Source organism: Protomyctophum bolini (genome assembly GCF_963924005.1).
Source record: "Protomyctophum bolini genome assembly, chromosome: 14".
Classification (NCBI taxonomy): Eukaryota; Metazoa; Chordata; class Actinopteri; order Myctophiformes; family Myctophidae; genus Protomyctophum; species Protomyctophum bolini.
Genome location: NC_137875.1, coordinates 18,292,212 through 18,311,696, shown reverse-complemented (window position 1 = coordinate 18,311,696; position 19,485 = coordinate 18,292,212). Strand labels below are relative to the sequence as shown.

At 44.6% G+C, this 19,485-nt stretch overlaps 1 protein-coding gene across 19 annotated transcripts in view; it reads right to left on the bottom strand.

The window, feature by feature from the left end:
- Positions 1-19,485, bottom strand: part of LOC308328710 (neurexin-1a) — a gene marked incomplete at its 5' end in the record, with an annotated part of 423,001 nt that overhangs the window by 242,874 nt on the left and 160,642 nt on the right. For all 19 annotated transcript variants that reach the window (XM_080782790.1, XM_080782779.1, XM_080782794.1 and 16 more), the window contains one exon: positions 14,542-14,925. In XM_080782790.1, the coding sequence (XP_080638916.1) occupies positions 14,542-14,925 (384 nt within the window). The remainder of the gene's footprint in view (positions 1-14,541; positions 14,926-19,485) is intronic.

Here is a 19,485-nt window from a genome sequence, read left to right as displayed (position 1 = left end):
ATAACAATCCAGCCATTGGTTGTCGAGATATCTTGTTTGCAAGCAAAGAGGTGTCAGTAAGGACAGTCAGACCGACAGATATCACCATCCTTAGAGCCCTGCAGCTAGCACAGCTAAAAATAAAATAAGAAAATAAAACAACAACCCAGAAAACAGCAAAGCAATCTCTCAAGTTGAAACTCCCATAGCAAGTGACTGCACTCCTAAATGCAGATGTCTTCCGCTCTGCATGAAGGCCTGACATGAGTCAAATATTACATTAGGTTGTCTACTGCGGCTGACAGCCAGCCACCCAGAATCAGTCTCGCTCCTAGCTGTCTTCTCTCTGTGCCAATTTAGATAGGCCCCATCACCGACAGTACCGTGAGGGGCAGGTGCATGCCAAGCATGCATCCCACGAGGCATCAGTCTGTGTGCTAATGAACGCAAAATAATGATGATGACGGCAAAATAGACTAGAAGAAGGGAAAAAAGTACACAAAAAGTACTTGGTGGAATGGAAGGGAATTATGAATATGGCTCATTAACACAAAACGAGGAACATATCAGACCTACGTTTTGGACGTTCAATATTATACTACAAAATCACACTCGTGTGAAGTGAGTGGTGCAACTCCATGTGGGGGTCCCCGGAACTTCCAGACCCACGGGAATATGCCCAGGGTGCCGGTCCGGTTCCGGCGAGACGCCCCACATCCGAAATGGTCGAGAAATTACAGAGTTACCGTGTGGGGGTCCCCGGAACATCCAGACCCCCAGGAACGCACGGTTCCGGCGAGCCACCCCGCGTCCGAAGCGGTTGAGAAATTACAGAGTTACCGTGTGGGGGTCCCTCTACTGTACTGTACTGTCACGTGTGTGTGTGTGTGTGTGTGTGTGTGTGTGTGTCTGTGTGTTAGGCTGCGCAACTGTGACACTTGGTTGTGAAAACCAACCAAGAGGTATATTCGTGCTTGGACAGACCCAGCCAGCCAGGGACCCAGGGACACACAAAGCTCCGCAATGCACCACTCAAAAATATGAAAGTTGACCCAGGACAAGAATTCAACTGGCTAAAGCAATGCACTAAGTGTACATTTAAGAGAAAGGGTGGGTGGGGACATCGGTCTCCAGAGGGAAAATTGCTTTTAACGTTTCACCCAACTGATTTCTGCTCAGATGGGCACATGTGGGGGTCAGGTGGTGGGTTTGTTAGGGGTTCAAGTGTCTTGCTCAGGAACACTTCGACGCACAGCAGAGCCGAGGGTCAAACGTATGACCTTCTGATTCCCAGACGGCCTCTATGTTGGCTGGTGGCTGAGTGGGCAAGTCAGCCAAATTATATAACTTGTAACTTATAACTTGTAAATCTGAGATTGTACAAAATGTGTATACACTCCCAGAGTTTAATTATAACACTCTTATATTTTATAGTGTAGTCCATGGACTCTGAATATTGAGCTTCTTTTCGGGGTGACTGCGTTGACTCAAAAGCATTTAGGCTGGCATGTCTGGAGAAATGCAGGGGAGATTGTTTAACACTGTCGGGAGGTTGTAACAGTAACTAAACCATAACCCAATAACAAAGCCATTACTGCAGCTGCTGCGGTGCCGAGACAGAGGGTGAAGTCGGGGAGAGGAGGAGCGGGCGGGGCGAGTGGCGGCCGTGATAGGCTTCCAACGTACACACACCACCTCATCACCACAGGCTCGTCACACGGGTCCAGTGTCACATCCATCCCCCCCCGGGATGAGTCCGCCACATTCCTCACCCAAATCAAATCTGTCCACACAACCCCTCCTGGGGTACGCTGCAGATGACGGGGGCGCGTGACAAACGAGCTCTCGCTGCTAAACTGTCTGCCTCCTGCCAGGCAGCAAAAAGCAAAGAGGCTGCATGTGAAAGCTGTTAACAGATGCCAAGGAGACCGAGCAACATCCCCAGCTTCTAATACTTGAAAATTTTTGTTTATTACTTGCAGACGTCATCTATTACAACCATAGCGAGTAAATACTACCACCCCCCCCCCCCCAAAAAAAACCCAAACAGAAGATACAAAAACAGCAGATGTGACGGATATTTAAACACCTACTTTACTTTATAAAGCATCACACATTTAATCTCAATACAGATGACAAATGCTAGGTGAGATGTTGATGCAAACTACGTCATCCTTAATATAGTCTTAATATAGACTCCCCATGGAGACTAGCTTACTGACAATGAAGTGACATTTGGAAATTTAAAAAAAGAGAAAAAGTAAGTTTGGTAAGCAGGGCACAGCGCCATTGCCTTAGATCTTTGTCAATTGAAGCCTAATTTTGATACTGACGCTTAGCGCCATTGCCTGAGATCTTTGTCAATTGCTCTTTTATAGTGCATTCGATCGAGCGACCCATAATGCTACTCACGTTAGCCTGTTAGCTAGCTGTGTTGTTAGCACAACACTGGATCGTCCATCTTAGATCGCCGTCGCCATAATAATCCATTCTATCCATCGCCTGTATCTCCTATTCCTTGTCCCAGATGGCATTTTTGGTCAAAACAGCGTTTCTTTGACGGCACAGAGCCGATGCTGTGTAGGTTAACCAGAGCTCCGGTCTGGATTCAGATTGTCAATAAGGAAGGCCCCGCTCTGTGTAGTTTCCAAATTTAGGTCTACGGCGAAATTACCGGAAATGGCGGCTTTTCAAAATAAGAGCTCAAATTTAAAAAATGCTGGCGTGAATTAGGTCCTAATTTTTCAATAAATTATAGCAGTCAATGGGTTACAGTAATGGAAATAAATCATCCAGCAATATAGAACCGAAGTCTGACATTACTGCCACTATCGGTAGGAGTAATTTTTTTCCATTGAAAATACAATGAAGTCTCAATAGCATCGTGGCTTTTAAGGGCTGTGTTCCAAAATAAACAAATTAGCCTGCCAATTTTAATCTATATATAAAAGATAGGAAGCATCAACGGACAGCTAAAAGTACCAATTCATCCAACGTTTCATAAATACAGTACATTTTCTCCAAGCACAATACTAAGATAGCCCTGTGGAATTTCATATAGAAAACATATTTCCATGACCCAGGGGATAACGGAGTCACGTCAGGACTTTGAAACTTTGATACAATATAAATGATTGTCTTCAGCAGTGAGTCTCCCTATGTACTATATGCTTTCAATCTTTGTCCAGTAGGCCTACACCTGATGAAGTTCAAACAAGACCGAAACGTCATGTTTTTAACTTTTCGTTTTAATAAACGGTTTTAACCCATTTAGACCTGAGGTCGATTCTACAAAATGTCTTCTAGTTCATTAAATCCTGTTTTCTGAAAAACCTATGTTTCTATATCAGTGGTTCTCAAACTATTTCATGTCAAGGACCCCTGGGAATTTATGAAATTTGCCACCGACCCCCATCTGAAAATGTCGTTCAGGGGACCCTCCAGAAGCAAAGATTTGACATTCGCTCTGAAGTATATTCAAAGATTCGTGCCACATTTTCACAATTTTTCAAAAATCTACAAGATTGTAGTAGCCTAAGTATAACATAATGCTTAAAACACCAAAAGGGGTTCCTGTCCTGAATGGGTTAAATAAAATAAGTACAGAGCAATAACAAAAATAATTCTGTCCAGCAGCAATTCAAAATAAATATTTTTAATTGCTTTCAGAGGGAATGACTTTATAAGCAAGATCAAATCTGAAATCACACTAGTGTTGTGTTCAGTGGGCCTGAACAAATCAGGTCACAACAAGGCAGCTGTCCATCTGATGACCAGTTTGAAAGAATATTCAATCAGCTTGGGAAAAGGAATGAGAGTCCAATGATGTCCCAAAAAGAAAACATGTCGCACCAGAGCCGACTCAACAGGTCCCTGGCACCAACCCCCCCCCCCCCCCCCCCCCCCCAAGGAGACAGTGGTCAACCCTCAACAGTTCCACGACCGCCCACGGCCCCTGCTTGGCCAGCCTTCACAAATGGGGCAGCAGCGCACGCCCACTGTAGTGTGTGCTTGCTTGCGGAGAGGAGGATTAGTCACCCTCTATACATATATATATATATAATCTTTATTTCAGACAATAGTCCATATACATGAGATCAACGTACAAAAAACCAAAAAGACAAACAACATGAAAAAAGGGGTAAAAGCGAGCAGTTAATACAATTCAAAGTGCAGCAGTCACAGTGGAACATATTCAAGCACTGACCTATCTGATCAGCAGCAGGCTGCTGAGCCAGTGTTTGCGCAGCCTGGACGTGACCCGGTAGCAGCTCTTCACAGGGTTTGTTAGTGCCTCTATGATGCTGTTACTGGACACCTCCAGGCGTTGCATAAATTTGTACATGAGTTTTCTTAGTAACGCATCACATGTGGGCAAACCAACAGAGGTGAACAACTGACTGGCACTGTGCCACCTGGGAACACGTAGGAGTAACACAGTAATACAGCAGACCGGGAGGCAGCTTTTAGCATTCGCATAAGCAGTGATTCTTTTTTAGAAATCTGCATTTGCACCAAGCACCACCGTTATACAGTAGTACTAGAAAAGGTGTACTCGCTGGAGTGCAACTCTTCGCCAGGAGGCATGCCCCAATAATAACAATTTCTGTCTCTCTGATGGTGTTAATCAGATATAGGCTTGCTTGTATCCCTCTTTTTGTTGCTCTCTCTCTCTCTCTTAGCCATTTTCTGCCGAATATTTTCTGCGGACGAATATTCGGTGCATCACTAATTAACACCAGCAATCTCTTGGATGGAGCTCCCACCACTGTCAACATGACCACTGACCAGCAGTGGTGGAAAAATACATTTTGTATTTGTTTGTATCATTACCGCAATGTTACAAGTAAAAGTCCGGATTCAAAATGTACTTGAGTAAAAGTACAAAAATATTGTCATAAAAATGTACTTAAAAGTACGAAAAAAGTATACCTGGCTGAAGTGGTATGTTTTCCTTAACTTCTTTTTAGGTTTTTAACATTCAGTAGATTTTCTGTGGTCTGAGGTTTTCTGACTCAAACAAGTGCTCAGATTTTCCTATGGGCTGTGATGTAAGAGTCCACAAATCCCAAATATGACATAACAATTTGCCAGCAAATGTCACTGTTGAGGGATTTCATTGCAGCTCAAAAGGCTTCAGAACACAGAGAAAAAACCCAGAGCACAGAAAAGCCACTGAATGTTCAAAGTTCAGATTGTGTGGGTGTAATTGAGGTCATATTACCTAAAAGAAAAACGAAAAATTAAAATAAATGAAAATTAATGTCATGAATCCTTTTAAGTAAAATGTACTTATTTACTTTCCACCACTGATGACCAGTGCTCCGGCCACTGTGGAGGCCAACGCCGCTCGAGCGTGTCACCAACGCGCAAAGTGGCCGGGCCAGATGGCTGGCAGCCCAGGCCAGCTGATCATGGCGTGTGCTCAGCACAGCTGGCTGTAGATATTATAAAATAAAGATGCCTCATTGACCGCTGCAGTTCATTGGAACGACGTGTGTCCATTGAAGGCAGGAAGAGTGACGTCCAAGTGACGTCACTCATGCGACTCCTCCATGTCTCTCTCGCTTTCACTCAACTGACTACTGGCCAATCACAGCGCGTCTTTTCCGGGACTGCCATTACGCACTCAAAAAAAAAACTAAAAAAAAACGCAAAAAAACCAGGAAAGTGTTTGTCTCCCAAACATCATTAAAATAAGATCTGGTTGCAAAAGGGGTGAAGTGGCCCTTTTAACAGAAAGACAGCATACAGGAGAGACAACAACCTGACACAGTGGTGTCAGAAGAACAACATCTCTCTCCATGTTGACTTGACCAAGGAGATGACCAAGGAAATGACCATGGACTACAGGGAGCACACCATAGAGTTATAAAGGATAGAAGGAAATTACCATGGACTACAGGGAGCACACCATAGAGTTATAAAGGATAGAAGGAAATGACCATGGACTACAGGGAGCACACCATAGAGTTATAAAGGATAGAAGGAAATGACCATGGACTACAGGGAGCACACCATAGAGTTATAAAGGATAGAAGGAAATGACCATGGACTACAGGGAGCACACCATAGAGTTATAAAGGATAGAGGGCGGACAGCCCCACCCCCCTGATATGCATTTCTATGGTAGTTGCTTAGTGGCGTTTTGAAGCACCCGGAATAACGCTCTACTTCCGCAACCAACATTTTGGTGGTCAAATGCGGAAGTGCAAACGAGCGCCCAATGTTAAACCTGTTAATGGTAAATGCATGCGTGCTCTGACTACGTGTTGCGGCTTCAACGTTGGCCAGCCTTCCTGGGGTGTGCTGTAGAGAGAGTCTGAAAAAGTTCCTTTGCGTTCGCATCAGCCCCCCAGGGGATGAGCACACCGGTCATGTGCCAAAGAAAAAAAACTCAGGGCAGGCGGCTGTAAGAATGTCGGGCATGGGGCCCAAGATCCTACAGGCCTTCTACAGAGGCAGCACTGATATGAGGGCATCCTCCTGACATCCTGCATCACTGCACTGGCCTCAACCGCAAAGTGCTGCACAGGGACAGCCCCAAGCTTCAGTGGATGTGAGCTTCCATCCATCCAGGATGTATGCAGTGAGTACACCATACAGAATGTCAGTAAAGCCCGGTAGATTAACGCGCGCGCACACACACACACACACACACACACACACACACACACACACACACTGGTCGCTCGTCACTTCACAGTCACACGAGTGTGATTTTTATTAATTTCTTATTCTAGGTGTCATCTCTGCTGTAAGTGCATTGACGGATTCTGTCTAAACTGCCATAAATAAGAAATGCTCCGATACATATGGAAATATGGAGACTGACATGTGAGGGAATCATTATCTAATGCAAAGTGAGCACCTGTCAAAAATCCAATCGTGGAACCCCAGTTGTGTTTAATATCGAACTAAATTGAGAGAATTGAAGCTGTTCTCCTCCCGTCATCCCAACAGGAGGCTGTCAGAGAGGAGGTGAAGCATACCAGAGTAAACCAGGCATTCATTTTTGCTCTCGCAAAGCACAATTGTTTTGCGTTTTATACGAGAAAACAAGGAGCAAAATTGGGGGACCTGCTTTTCAGCAGCGTAACAAATGCACTACTAACAAGGGGGCAGAGGGATGGCAAACGACTCAGTGAGTTCTTCCTGGATCGGCGCATCATGCAGGCTCTGCAGGAAGGGAGAAGCTGTCATTTGCATGTCACAGGATTGTGACGCCCCACAGGCAGCACCGGGCCGAATCCAATTCAAATCTTTGCAGGAAAACAATTGCCAAAGGGTTTCGGAAAATGTATGTTCAACATTCATAATAAACAGGACGAAATGGCTCAGAGACATCATGCATAATTCAGAGAGGGCTCATGTCCTCTTTGCTGCAGTCCTCCTTTGAATATCTTAGGGCAGAGACAGCAAAAGAAACAGAGTCACTGGCTAGTCTAAATGGGTGAAAAAAGCCTGCCAACCCAAGGGGATTTCCTGGAGACGTGGAAAGCATTCCCTGCGCAGAGATAGTATCCTTCTGACCACTGCCCGAGTCTAATGCTGCGAGCATGCAGCCACTCATCGGGGGATATGATCTGAAACCCAGCCAGACAATATGAACCACAGCGTGTCTCTTCACAGAGTGACAGACTAAAGTCAGAGAGCAATAAAAAAAAATCAGACCCGTCTGAAGTGAGTGGTTCTGTTGGGGTGTCTGACGATTGGTTGTCTGACTATTTGCTGTCAGACTATTAATTGGTTGTCAGACTATTGGTTGTCAGACTATTGGTTGACTGATCTGTTTAAAATAAAGATTTAGCGTTACAGGTGAACAACCTTGCAACGCTTCCTTTTTTAACGGCATATTGCTCCTAGTAGAGAGCCGTCTAGAAGAGTGTTCGACCGTATATGTACTGTATAAAATGCATGTCTCCCAAATGTGTTTGTTCTTTTTTATCCGTCCATCGTCATCTCATCTTGCAAACCAAATATATTCTTTTATTTTATTTTGTATTCCTCCATATTTGGGAAGACTGACAATATCAATATGATGTCAGAGATTCACAGGGAAGCCATACCACTAGATCCCATCTGGTTTGTAAGGTTGACTAGGGTTGTCCCGATCCGATCATGACATTGGAAATCGGGGCCGATCACGTCATTTTCAAATGATCGGATCGGGAGCAAAAAACGTGATCAGTATCAATCAGTATTCAATATTATCGCCATATCATGATATTATAGACTGGATATTGTCTGTGATTTTGGATGTTGTACTATTGTGATATAGCATGAGTGTTCTATAAAAATATATATATATCGGTTCGGGAAAAATCGGTATCGGCAAGTACTCAAAATCAATTGATCGGAATCGGATCTGGAGAAAAACAACATGATCGGGACATCACTGGTGACTACTGAAGGAGACCAATTGAAAACAACAACAACCAAACAAAACAACATCATTACAGTATGTGTTGCAGTTGGTTCCAAGAGAAATCAAAAGCCTAATCGATCCGGTCATCGATATGCATCACAGCCCAGAAGATTCTCCGGTGAAAATGAATAGGGACAGACAGACTTTGTTCTCGAAGTCAAGTTTGTATACTCCGATAAGCTAGCATTATTGTGCCTTCATAACATTAACAGCTGTGTGCTCACATCCCCAGAACAAATCACCCACAGCACGCTCAGTAAACTACAGTATATCTTTCAGTCAATTCTCTATACATCTGTGTGGCACCGAGTCTAGGGAGTGAGCCAAACCATTCTCTCTATAATTTCCACTAGTGTAGGGATTTTTTAATACCGACTAAACCATTCTCTTCTGTCAACATGTATGCAAAACATGTTCCGGGAGTGTTAACAATTCAGCAGTATTCCCCTTAAAAGATTTCACAATTATACAATAGCATTATTCTGCAGCTCGTGGCAAATTGCGTCATGCTCTAAAAAGCATCAAATGTGCCTCAAATAACCAATTCACTACACTTACACAATGTACTGCACATTCAAATATACAGTTACATGTTGGGAGATTTGAGAAATGGCATTCTAGTGCTGCTGTGGATGCTGTGCATAATGCCTTGGGAATTCATGGAAATCTAATTACTGGAGGCTTCAGGGTTCAATACAAACATTCTGTAATGATGTATTCCAGAAGTCTGACCTAAATGCACCATTACAATACCATGGAGTCATGCAGGTTACATCACCCAGCTCAAACCACAGCTGATAATGGAACGCATCACATGCCGTGTGTGTGTGACCTAAATAGAGAAGAGGCAAAGGTAGGCAAGCTGTCAAAACGAAGCATTTCCAAAAGTGTGTTTATGTGAGTGTGAATTCAAGCCTGCATTATGTACAGTGGTGGTGGTGAACAAAGTACTTATCCATAGCACTTGAGTCAAAGTATAGATACACCTGGTCAAATATTACTCTACTACAAGTGAAAGTTGATTTTCACTCTCAAAAGTATTCAAAAGTACAAAGTAGAACTACATTTTCGTTTTAATATCATTGTCGCGATGCAATGTGTTACGAGCTTGTAGATCTGCTATTTTCACTGCATGTGAAATAAGGTATAAAATAGCTCAAGGCTCTATAGCTGTTAGGACCCGCCACAGTGGTGTCCGATTAGAACTTAAACCAGGATGCTTTGACTTCTGCCTTCTCCCTGAAGCCGACCCTTGTTATATATTCTCCGACTATGCTTGTCACGATGACTAAGCCAGTTAGATCTATCCATATATGATTCTACCAGTCATCTATCTGATATCAGCACTAGGTCGGCTCGGGCCAAATATAGGGATTGTCATAATAGACATGTCATATGTCATATAGCCCAACGTCCTAGTCGGATATCCCCATATATGGGGACTAAATATCCAATAAGCAACTACTCAGATTCAACAACATGACTGGAAGTGAGAGTCTTCGTTACAAAGGCGTAAGTGATTAATTCATAATATACTTTTTCCCTTCCTAGATATATAGTGGAGTCAAAAGTGGTACAATATCTGTTAGTATGTAACAAATTCTCAAGTAAAGTACAGACAAAAGATTGATTTAAGTATAAGTATAGTACTCAAGTAAACATACTTTGTTACTGTCTACCACTGTGATGTCCACTGCAAGTACTACAGGTATGTGGTGTGTGTGCGTGCGTGCGTGCGTGCGTCTGCCGGGTCTCTGGACGCTGATCTTGGGTGTGCATGTTTATTGATCGAGCGTTCGAGACGACATCACCCTTGCTTCTCTCCTTCATCCATCTGTGTGGGGCCGCAAGTGTCCTTCCGTGCAGAAGCCGTGCACTTGCTGACAGCGTCGGCAGGCCCCAGCATGTCATCTCTCATTAGGGACTATGTGTTGTGTGCATGTGCTGCGATGCACCCAACGTTATAACCCAGCCATCTGGGAGACCCGCCTCAGCCTTACGCTCCAAGACTAATATTTGGGCTAATTAGCAACTGGAGGAACAACGAGGAGGTGGAGGACATTTGGGATGCAAGGTGGGAGAGGGAAAGGGGGGGATCGCTTTGTCTGCTTAATTAAAATCTCTGAAAAAAGGAGGGGAGAATGGCTGCACGGTGCTCCTCTTCCTCAACCCCCGCCTCCCGTTCCTAATTCCTCTTCCTCTCCCTCTGCCTTTCGACCATATGCAGTAGCTGCGTTTTGCCACCGGGTGGTACACCATGCATTGATAAGTGAGCGCCGGGCTAATTCCTCTGACAGGCTCCTCCAGCCTGCTGGTGGTGCCTGCGCCGCCATACGTCCTACCAGCAGCACCGAGGCAATCTGGAATCATCAAAACAGCCTGCAGCCTGCCGAGGAACGTATACCCGCTTATACCAGTGCTTCCACTCACATCTCCCCGGCCGCCGACACCACCAGTCTCATTCTCGGAACCGGAGACACGGGCTGAGATGAAAGCGGTCGGACAGGCAGAGGGAGACAGACAGATGGGGCCAAGAAGGAGTGCATGTGCGCGTGCGTGCGTGTGCATGCATGTGCGACTTGTGCGTGCGTATGTGGAATGGTTAACTAATAGTAAAAAGCTCGACTTAGTAAACTGGTATAGAGTTGTCTCTATACTAACTTGGACCACTTTTTTCTGTCTCTATCAAATGTCTTTGAACTGCTATTTTTGGCGCCAGAATATATGGATGCTGGGGTACAAGTGGATAATTTGGAAATGTTGAGGGGGTGGTGTTAAGGAAGGGGGGGGGGGGGGGGGGGGGGAGTCATACAGGCGGAGACCTCACTTTCATAATCTGTCACACCTGCCGCGACTGACGCAATACGCACGTCCTTTGAAAAGCTCTCCATCGTGCATTTGACTGATCTCTGCCTTTTTGTTTACTTTTTGGATTAAGTCAGTATGGATTAGACTCCGCTCATGAGTGAATCCATGAATGTGAGCGCACTTGCTGCTAGATGGGGCAATTAGCCACGCTCTCTAAAGTGAGAAGCTCTAACGCCCCCTCTACCCCCACTCAACCTCACTCATGCAAAATGCTCTTATTTCAGTGTCCTCATTAGCTGAGAGCGGAAGCGCATATGGGGGGGGGGGTATTTTTCACAGAAGCACAAGCTACCGGTGGAACCTCTGAAGGATGGTGATTTCAAGAAAGGTGTTTTTAAACTAGTATCGGTCGATGGGGATTTTATTTGGAAATTCAGTGTGCCGTCGTGTTACATGAATGTCTAATTTAGCAGTTACTACACAAGTTATTATTCTCACTAAGGCATGAGCCTGTTATGAACGGTAGACATTTTAATCCATACAAAGAGAGCTATTTCATCTTGAATGCAAACAACTGCGAGCGTAATGGGCAACGTTAACGATTAACCCAGTGGTTCCCAATGTGATAGTTTGGAACCAAATGGACCATTACGGGTCTGTAACTCAGAGAGTGTACAAATGGAACGGAACCAATTGGACCCGTCTCAGAGTTAAATTAACATTAATTTTACAATATAAATGTGGTGTCCCAGAGATGAATATGGCATCAAATGGGGGTCTGTAGACTAATGCATGTCAAACTGGGGGTCCGTGAAATTGAACAGGTTACTGTTTTTTACTGCTAGAGCCGTGAAAATCTTCTCTTATGGGGGTCCCTGGCATATTATTTTCAAATGGGGGTCCGCGGGCTAATTAGTGTAAATTAATTTGGGGGTCCTTGACATGAAAACGTTTGGGAACCACTGGCTTAACCAATGAGCCAGTAAACCACAAAATAAATAAATAAATCTAAATACTTGCAGTGTGTTGTGAGCTTGTAGATTTGCTATTTGCCCCAAACTGGGACACTAGGCTGTGGTTAATGATGCCCCAGTATCAGCACGTCAACAAACATGGTGAGACCGGTGTGTAGCATATTGTCCAACGATGACAGAATGCATAATGTCTGGTACAGTAATGATATCAAAGTAAACTGGGTAAACATGCAGACAGAAAGTTCCTAGGGCTAAAGACATTGACTACTTACAGGCTTAGCTTTTAGAACAGCTGGCTAAGGTTGTGATTGGCTTAAGTCTCAATCAAAGAGGTCGCGAGAGGTCTTTCTTTTCTCCAAACCTGTCTAGTTAATGCTGAGTGGGCAAAGCACCGGGCGTTGATCATGCTGAGCTTTGCATTCACTCAAACATACATTGCTTGGAGTGCAGTGCTTTGATTGAAGCTACTACCTTTACAGAGGTGGAAAAAGCACTCAAATGTAAAACATACTGCAATGTAGATTAGACGCAAAAGTCCCGCATTCAAAATGTGCAGTCAGAGTCAGACCCATTTGCTGAGACTTTCTCGGTGACGGCCTGTTTTACCACTGGGTTTCTCACTTTAATTTTTAGTAAAGCAACATCCTGCTGCCTCCTGCATTATGTGTTTTAGTAAAGCAACATCCTGCTGCCTCCTGTATTATGTGCAGATTCAACATCCTGCTGCCTCCTGCATTATGTGCAGATTCAACATCCTGCTGCCTCCTGTATTATGTGCAGATTCAACATCCTGCTGCCTCCTGCATTATGTGCAGATTCAACATCCTGCTGCCTCCTGTATTATGTGCAGATTCAACATCCTGCTGCCTCCTGCATTATGTGCAGATTCAACATCCTGCTGCCTCCTGTATTATGTGCAGATTCAACATCCTGCTGCCTCCTGCATTATGTGCAGATTCAACATCCTGCTGCCTCCTGTATTATGTGCAGATTCAACATCCTGCTGCCTCCTGCATTATGTGCAGATTCAACATCCTGCTGCCTCCTGTATTATGTGCAGATTCAACATCCTGCTGCCTCCTGTATTATGTGCAGATTCAACATCCTGCTGCCTCCTGCATTATGTGCAGATTCAACATCCTGCTGCCTCCTGCATTATGTGCAGATTCAGAACAGGTTCAGTGCAATCCAACGAGCACTCCCAAACTCTGACACTTAAGAAAAAAAAAATATGCACGGAATTTAGCTTTAGAATTTAGGAAGTAGCTCGTAACATGTCAATGGCGGAATTTTATGAAACAAACACTTTGCAGATAGAAAGAGGATAATTCAAGCTTTCTGTACAGCTGCAATGTTGGTGAGTTTGACGTTGTCTAATACAATCAGATGGGACTTTTCTGTTTGGATGAATGGGATGTCAATGTGAAGTTGCACCAGATGGCAGCGGTGTGCATAAGGTCAATTGTGGCAAAACTGCAATTCGGAACTTTTTATGTCCTTCCCGAGATCTTGCATGGGAGACCACATTTCTATCGCCTCTTAATATGATGCATATAGGTGTACATCTACTACACCCATGCTAACATTTTGTTGACAGTCTACATTTTGTTGACAGTCTAAAATTCTTTATACTGTACACTGACACTTTTCTGTAGGCATTCAGACATAGTTTTTGGTCAGTGGGTGGTTTGATGAGGCACATGCTAGTAGAATACAGCCTCCTGAATCACAGGTTACCTTGCACTGTGGACGTGAGGAGTAAATAAGTCTCATGAATCTGATGCCTCGGTTACCTGCCATTCAAGCCAGTCTAAGACCATCAAACTGGCCTTCCCCAAACCCTATCCACTGCATCTACAGTATATCTCTCTTCATTATTAACCTGTCTCATATCTTTTCGCTCCTTCAGTTGATTCTTCCTCTAGACGTGTAGTGACTACTGTTCCATGATATTGTATTATCCGATGCAAAAAAAGACCACCCGAGAAGCTCTTCAGCAGCTCAACTTGAAACGTAGCCCCTCCTCCCTCCAGGCATGCTAAATCTGCCGTGAGGACAATTACGAGCTTAAAACCCATTGAAGTCAATTATATTCACATTTCCACAGTCCAATGCTTAATTTCCAAAAGACAAAGCAGAACAAGGTAACGGCTAATGATGCAGAGACATCAATGGAGCTGGCTAGGATTTAATCTGACGGACTGTAACATTTTCACACAAAGCAACCGGCGAGTCTACCAGATACGGGAAATAACTAAAGGCAACACTTTTTTGGTGTTCTCTCGCAGTCGGACAGCCTCATCACATTTACATCCAGAACTGGGTCAAACAAAAATGAAAATTGGGTCCTACCTCTCTCACAGGAGCGGCCCAGGTAGCCAGTTCCGGAGCAGTCGCACACATAGCGGTTCCAGCCCTCCCTGCAGAGCCCATTGTTCTGACACGGGTTGCTCAGACACTGTTTGGGCGGCTCCTTAACGCAGGACGGCTTGACCCCGGTGGCCTTCTGCACCTCGGCCAGGCGCCGGACGTCCTTGCTCTGGCCATCGATGAACAGATCCCGGATGCAGCCCACGTAGCCGTAGTTTAGAAGCGCCGTCCACACTTCGGTGGGGAACACCAGGCCCAGCTTGTTCTCCGGAAGCCCCCCGAGGTAGAGATTGTCGTCCAGGTCCAGTATTTCACTCTCACCGGGCGCCGTGTAGGCTGTTCGGAGCGTGTTGATGGAGATTGTACCTGGATATGGAGAAAGTAATGAAAAGAATAGATTAAAGTTGGTTGTCAATGCTCAAGACATATTAAGTATATTAAGTGAGCAAACCCATCACTTGAGTGTAGCATAATGAAATCACTCAACACTGCAGTTGGCAATTTATACAATGTAATATATGCATGGCACAAACATGCAAGTTCAAAAAATCAGGTTTGATAGAAAAATGTGCTTAATTAACATTATTCATCTGAACAGGGTCAAGATTTCCTTCATTTAGAATGATGGATGAGCATTGATAAAAGACATTAATCACAGGTGTGCTAGTCTATTAGTAGCCTAATCTGTGATCCTTAAAGAGTATCCTCTCCGTTTTCCGTGGGTTTCCCGTAATAAATCTCCTTTATCTATACAGCAGTGGTCATGAAAAAGGAAAGAGTGGAGAAAGAAAAATCGTTGCCCTCTCCATCATTTCAGCCAACCGAACAAAAAAAAACAAAACAAAAAAAACAGCAACCACCAAAAACATAGTAGCCATCTTTCTGGACGTGATTAACCGAGTGCAGTTTTTTTTTCTTTCGCTCTGTCTCTCCCTGTGTTTGCTTCTCCAACACATAAACCTGCAATGAGAGTTAGTGTGTTTCCCCCTGCTGTGATTTATTGCTCTCATTCAGGTTTAATTCTCGATGTGGACCACAGTAAACAACGGAGGACATGACTGGACTGTAAAGCAACCGAAGGGAAGGCCTTACTGAGGGGCTCAGGCCCAGGTGATTAATTTGTGTATGGATCCGTTACTCTCAGCGCGGGAACCATTGTGGATCTTCAATTAATGGCGGGCTGCCTTTGCTTGCCCACGTCCCTGTCCGGCAATCTATATACCATAGTGCTAAAGCAGTCTGAGCCACTGTCTAGTGACGTAAAAAATAAAATAAAAACAAGGGGGAAAAAAAATAATAATAAAGACAGGGTCTAATAATGGCATGGCAGGGACTGCCCATAAGTCCGACCTACGTGGACGGTTACGACTGAGGTTAGGGTTAGCAACCTACGTGGCCGATTAAGACTGAGGTTATGGTTAACGACCTACGTGGGCGGTTAAGACTGAGGTTAGCGTTAGCAACCTACGTGGCCGATTAAGACTGAGGTTATGGTTAACGACCTACGTGGACGGTTAAGACTGAGTTCCTTGGAGTGCAGCACTCAAAAATGATGGTCGAACATGGAACTGAAATACTGAATCATTTTTTGGACAGCAGATGCATGCCACGGCCCGATAAGAAAGGGGCTAAGATCCCGGCTGCATTGGGGCAAAGGCTGGTTCTGTTTGTACATAGAATAGAATAACAATTTTAAATTAGTTGCAAAATGTTAAACAAACGACAAAACAAGATCCAGGTAATAAAGTAATAAAACGGGACCTTTTACATTTCATTGCGACCAAAGGTCGCAGTTAAATATGGAATCGTGCATTTCCCGTTAGTCAGTCAGTGTATCACTCAAAATCCCCATATATGGGCCCAGGGCTTGTGACATCACGTGACATCATCAGGGATGATACTAAATCAGGGATGCAAGTAATGCAAATGTAAATGTAAATGCAACCTGCTGTTGCAATTAAGACCATATATGGAGATCCCTGATGTCATCAATATTTGCGAACGCAATGAGCACTTACTATGAGACCTAGCAGATCATGTCTGTCTGTCTGTCTGTCTGTGTGTCCGTGTGTCACACTTTTGTGCCCATATATGGAGCTGCTTTGGGGACTCCTTATATGGTTATGGCTGAGTCATGGTGACATGAGTGTGATGGCGTGGTCCAACTTGTGCCCATATATGGAACTGCTTTGGGGACTCCTTATATGGTTATGGCTGAGTTAAAAACTTAAAAATAACGTAACTTAAATATGTACGAGCTGCGTTCGCTTCCCGCGTTTGCGCGTCTTACTGGTAGTATATGAATATATTTCAGAACCCTTTCTGACATTCCATAATGTTGATCCCCATCCGTCCTTCCTCTTCGATGTCTCCCTTTTGACTGATATCTGTCCATTTAAACTCTAGACGCTTCTCGTCCTCAGGCGTCTTACTGGTTAGATTAAAGATGACACTAGCAATATATTACATAATAAATGTCCTTATGTATTATATAAAAGTAATGTTATTTTAATTTCAGATAATGTACTGTAGTATGGATCTGAAATTTCTGTCGCTACACATCTAATTCCAAGAGTGTGAAAATGGAAACCAATTACAGGTCAATTTGGTTCCATTTGGTTCCATTACTGAGTTAAATTAACACTGTGGATTTTACTGTGCCCACATATACAGTAAATCCAATTAAACCTCACTATTATGCAGCTATATCCATTTCAGCTGAACTCTATGTCAAGGTTAGGAAGCCCTCTAGCATTGTTGCCTGTGAGAGACAGGCAAGGACCTGGTGCTCAATGATTAACCTGGCCCCGCTAACATGTTCCAGCCCTTTTTTCCAGGGTCCTGGCCCCAGGCATCTGTTCCAGCACCCTTCCTCCAACCACCCACTGCCGTACGTCTCTCTCTCCCTCTCTCTCTCTCTCTCTCTCTCTCTCTCTCTCTCTCTGGGCCCCAGCTGCTGTGACTTCCAAGCATTGCACATTTGGCAAGGGCCACCCGTCATGCAGCCAGAACAGCTCCCTTCAGGTTAGAGCTAACGAGCTCACTACATCAAACCCATTAGCGGGGAAAGTTTTCTCCGAGCGGGGCAGGTGCCCAGGTGAAGAATGAGCGCGAAGACGTGTGCGAGGGTGATCCATGGTAGAAATAACGTAAACCCACCCTATCACATGTGAATCTTCTCTAGACTATAGGCTGTAGTACTGAGTTGAAGGAGAAGGGGTTTATCTGCAGTGTGGAGGCGCTTTTAGAACGCACCTTAAATAGGAACAAGCTGAGTCATAGTGGTGTCGGGGACGGGGGAGCGCTGCTTTTGTTTCACTCAACATTGTCCTCAATGTCCACTCATTGTCCTCTGTACGTCAGTGAAGGGGGAGCTCTTGTTTTGTTCCACATTTTTGAAACACGCAATAACCATTTCCATCCATTATGGAGCCAACTGTGACGCTGCGCTCGTTGACGCGCAATGCCATCGACAACTCAGTGCAGTGCACTTACTTGCTCGGGCACGCCTCAAGGCCTTGCTGTCACTGTGCCAGTCCGGTTTACTAAATTTGATTTATATTTAAATTCACAAATAATACTCAATAGGATGCGTCTATGTAATGCTATAGACAGGCTAATTCATTTAACTATTTTTTTGCTACTAGCTGGCAGCATAATTGTAGTTAAGCTGTGCCATCCCCTGTGTCCACTTGCAGATATGGCATTTACTCTGAAAGCCCCCCCCCCCCCCCCCCCCCCCCCCCTCCGTTCCGTTCAAAAACCGTGAGGAATAATGTTGCTTAATCTGGTCAAAACCACGGAGAGCTCCCTAGATTAGGAGATACGAGGCATTCTTTCTGAGCCGTAAACAGGGAAGTGAACGGCAACACACATGTGCGAACAACAAGGAGTATGGTGCAGAAGGAGAGGCCAACCCCCCCCCCCCAAAAAAACCCCAAAAAACCCAGAATATTTTACTATCGTTTGATATCAATGAAAAAGCGCTAGGATGCGTGTACACGTCCTCGCAATCCATCGGTTGGATTAGCTATGACGTTTCCACACATCCTATAGTCTAAATGGGTTAAGTGTTTTCCTCCCCCCTGTACAGTAGCCCCATGAACACAGTACTCACTGCAACCATTTGCTATCATTAGCATTAGCGCACACTGTTTACCTGTCGCCAGAAACGTTTACATGTCGGGAGCGATTTGAGACAAAGTCACAAATGGCATCCGAACTTTGGATGGCTGAGGGTCATCAAGGACAGCTCTCCTAGATTCCCGAGTTGTGGAGGTTTGAAAATCCTGCTTTGAACCGAGGTAAATGGAGGAGTTGGCTCAACCACTATATACACGGAGTATACGAAGGGGTACGAATATATTCGTACCTCGCAGAGACGTAATTAAATTACTATATATATATATTACGTATGAAAACGCGCTCCAATAGAATAAACAATCCCTAAGCTTAGGGAAGGGTGGCGTCTGTATATTGGAGGGGAGCGCCTTCAGTCATATCATGTCACATACTGTACGTTGAACATACATACACATGAACAGTCACTGTGACATGGCGTCATCCCATCCCACGGCTGCTGCATGTGTGTGCATGCTCAAGTCTTATCGCAGCGCAGATGTAAAGGGTTTTGAACTGGGAGGAAGGGAGGGTGCCGTGATGTCTGCAACGAGCACGTCTGACAACATCGATGTAAGTGGAAGATAAGAGAAGGATGTCAGCATCTTTCAGGCATCTGCTGCAGAGCGCTCCACTCACTTGTCACAGGCCTGTGAGGAAGTGTGTATAAACATAGTCAAGCTATGTTAAGTCAGGAGCAGGAGGAGGCACTATACCATCCCACGGGGGGGGGGGCAAGCAGCATCACCAGGCTCGCGTCACGAGCAAATGCAAACACAAAATGTATACATACATCTGCGTACGGGC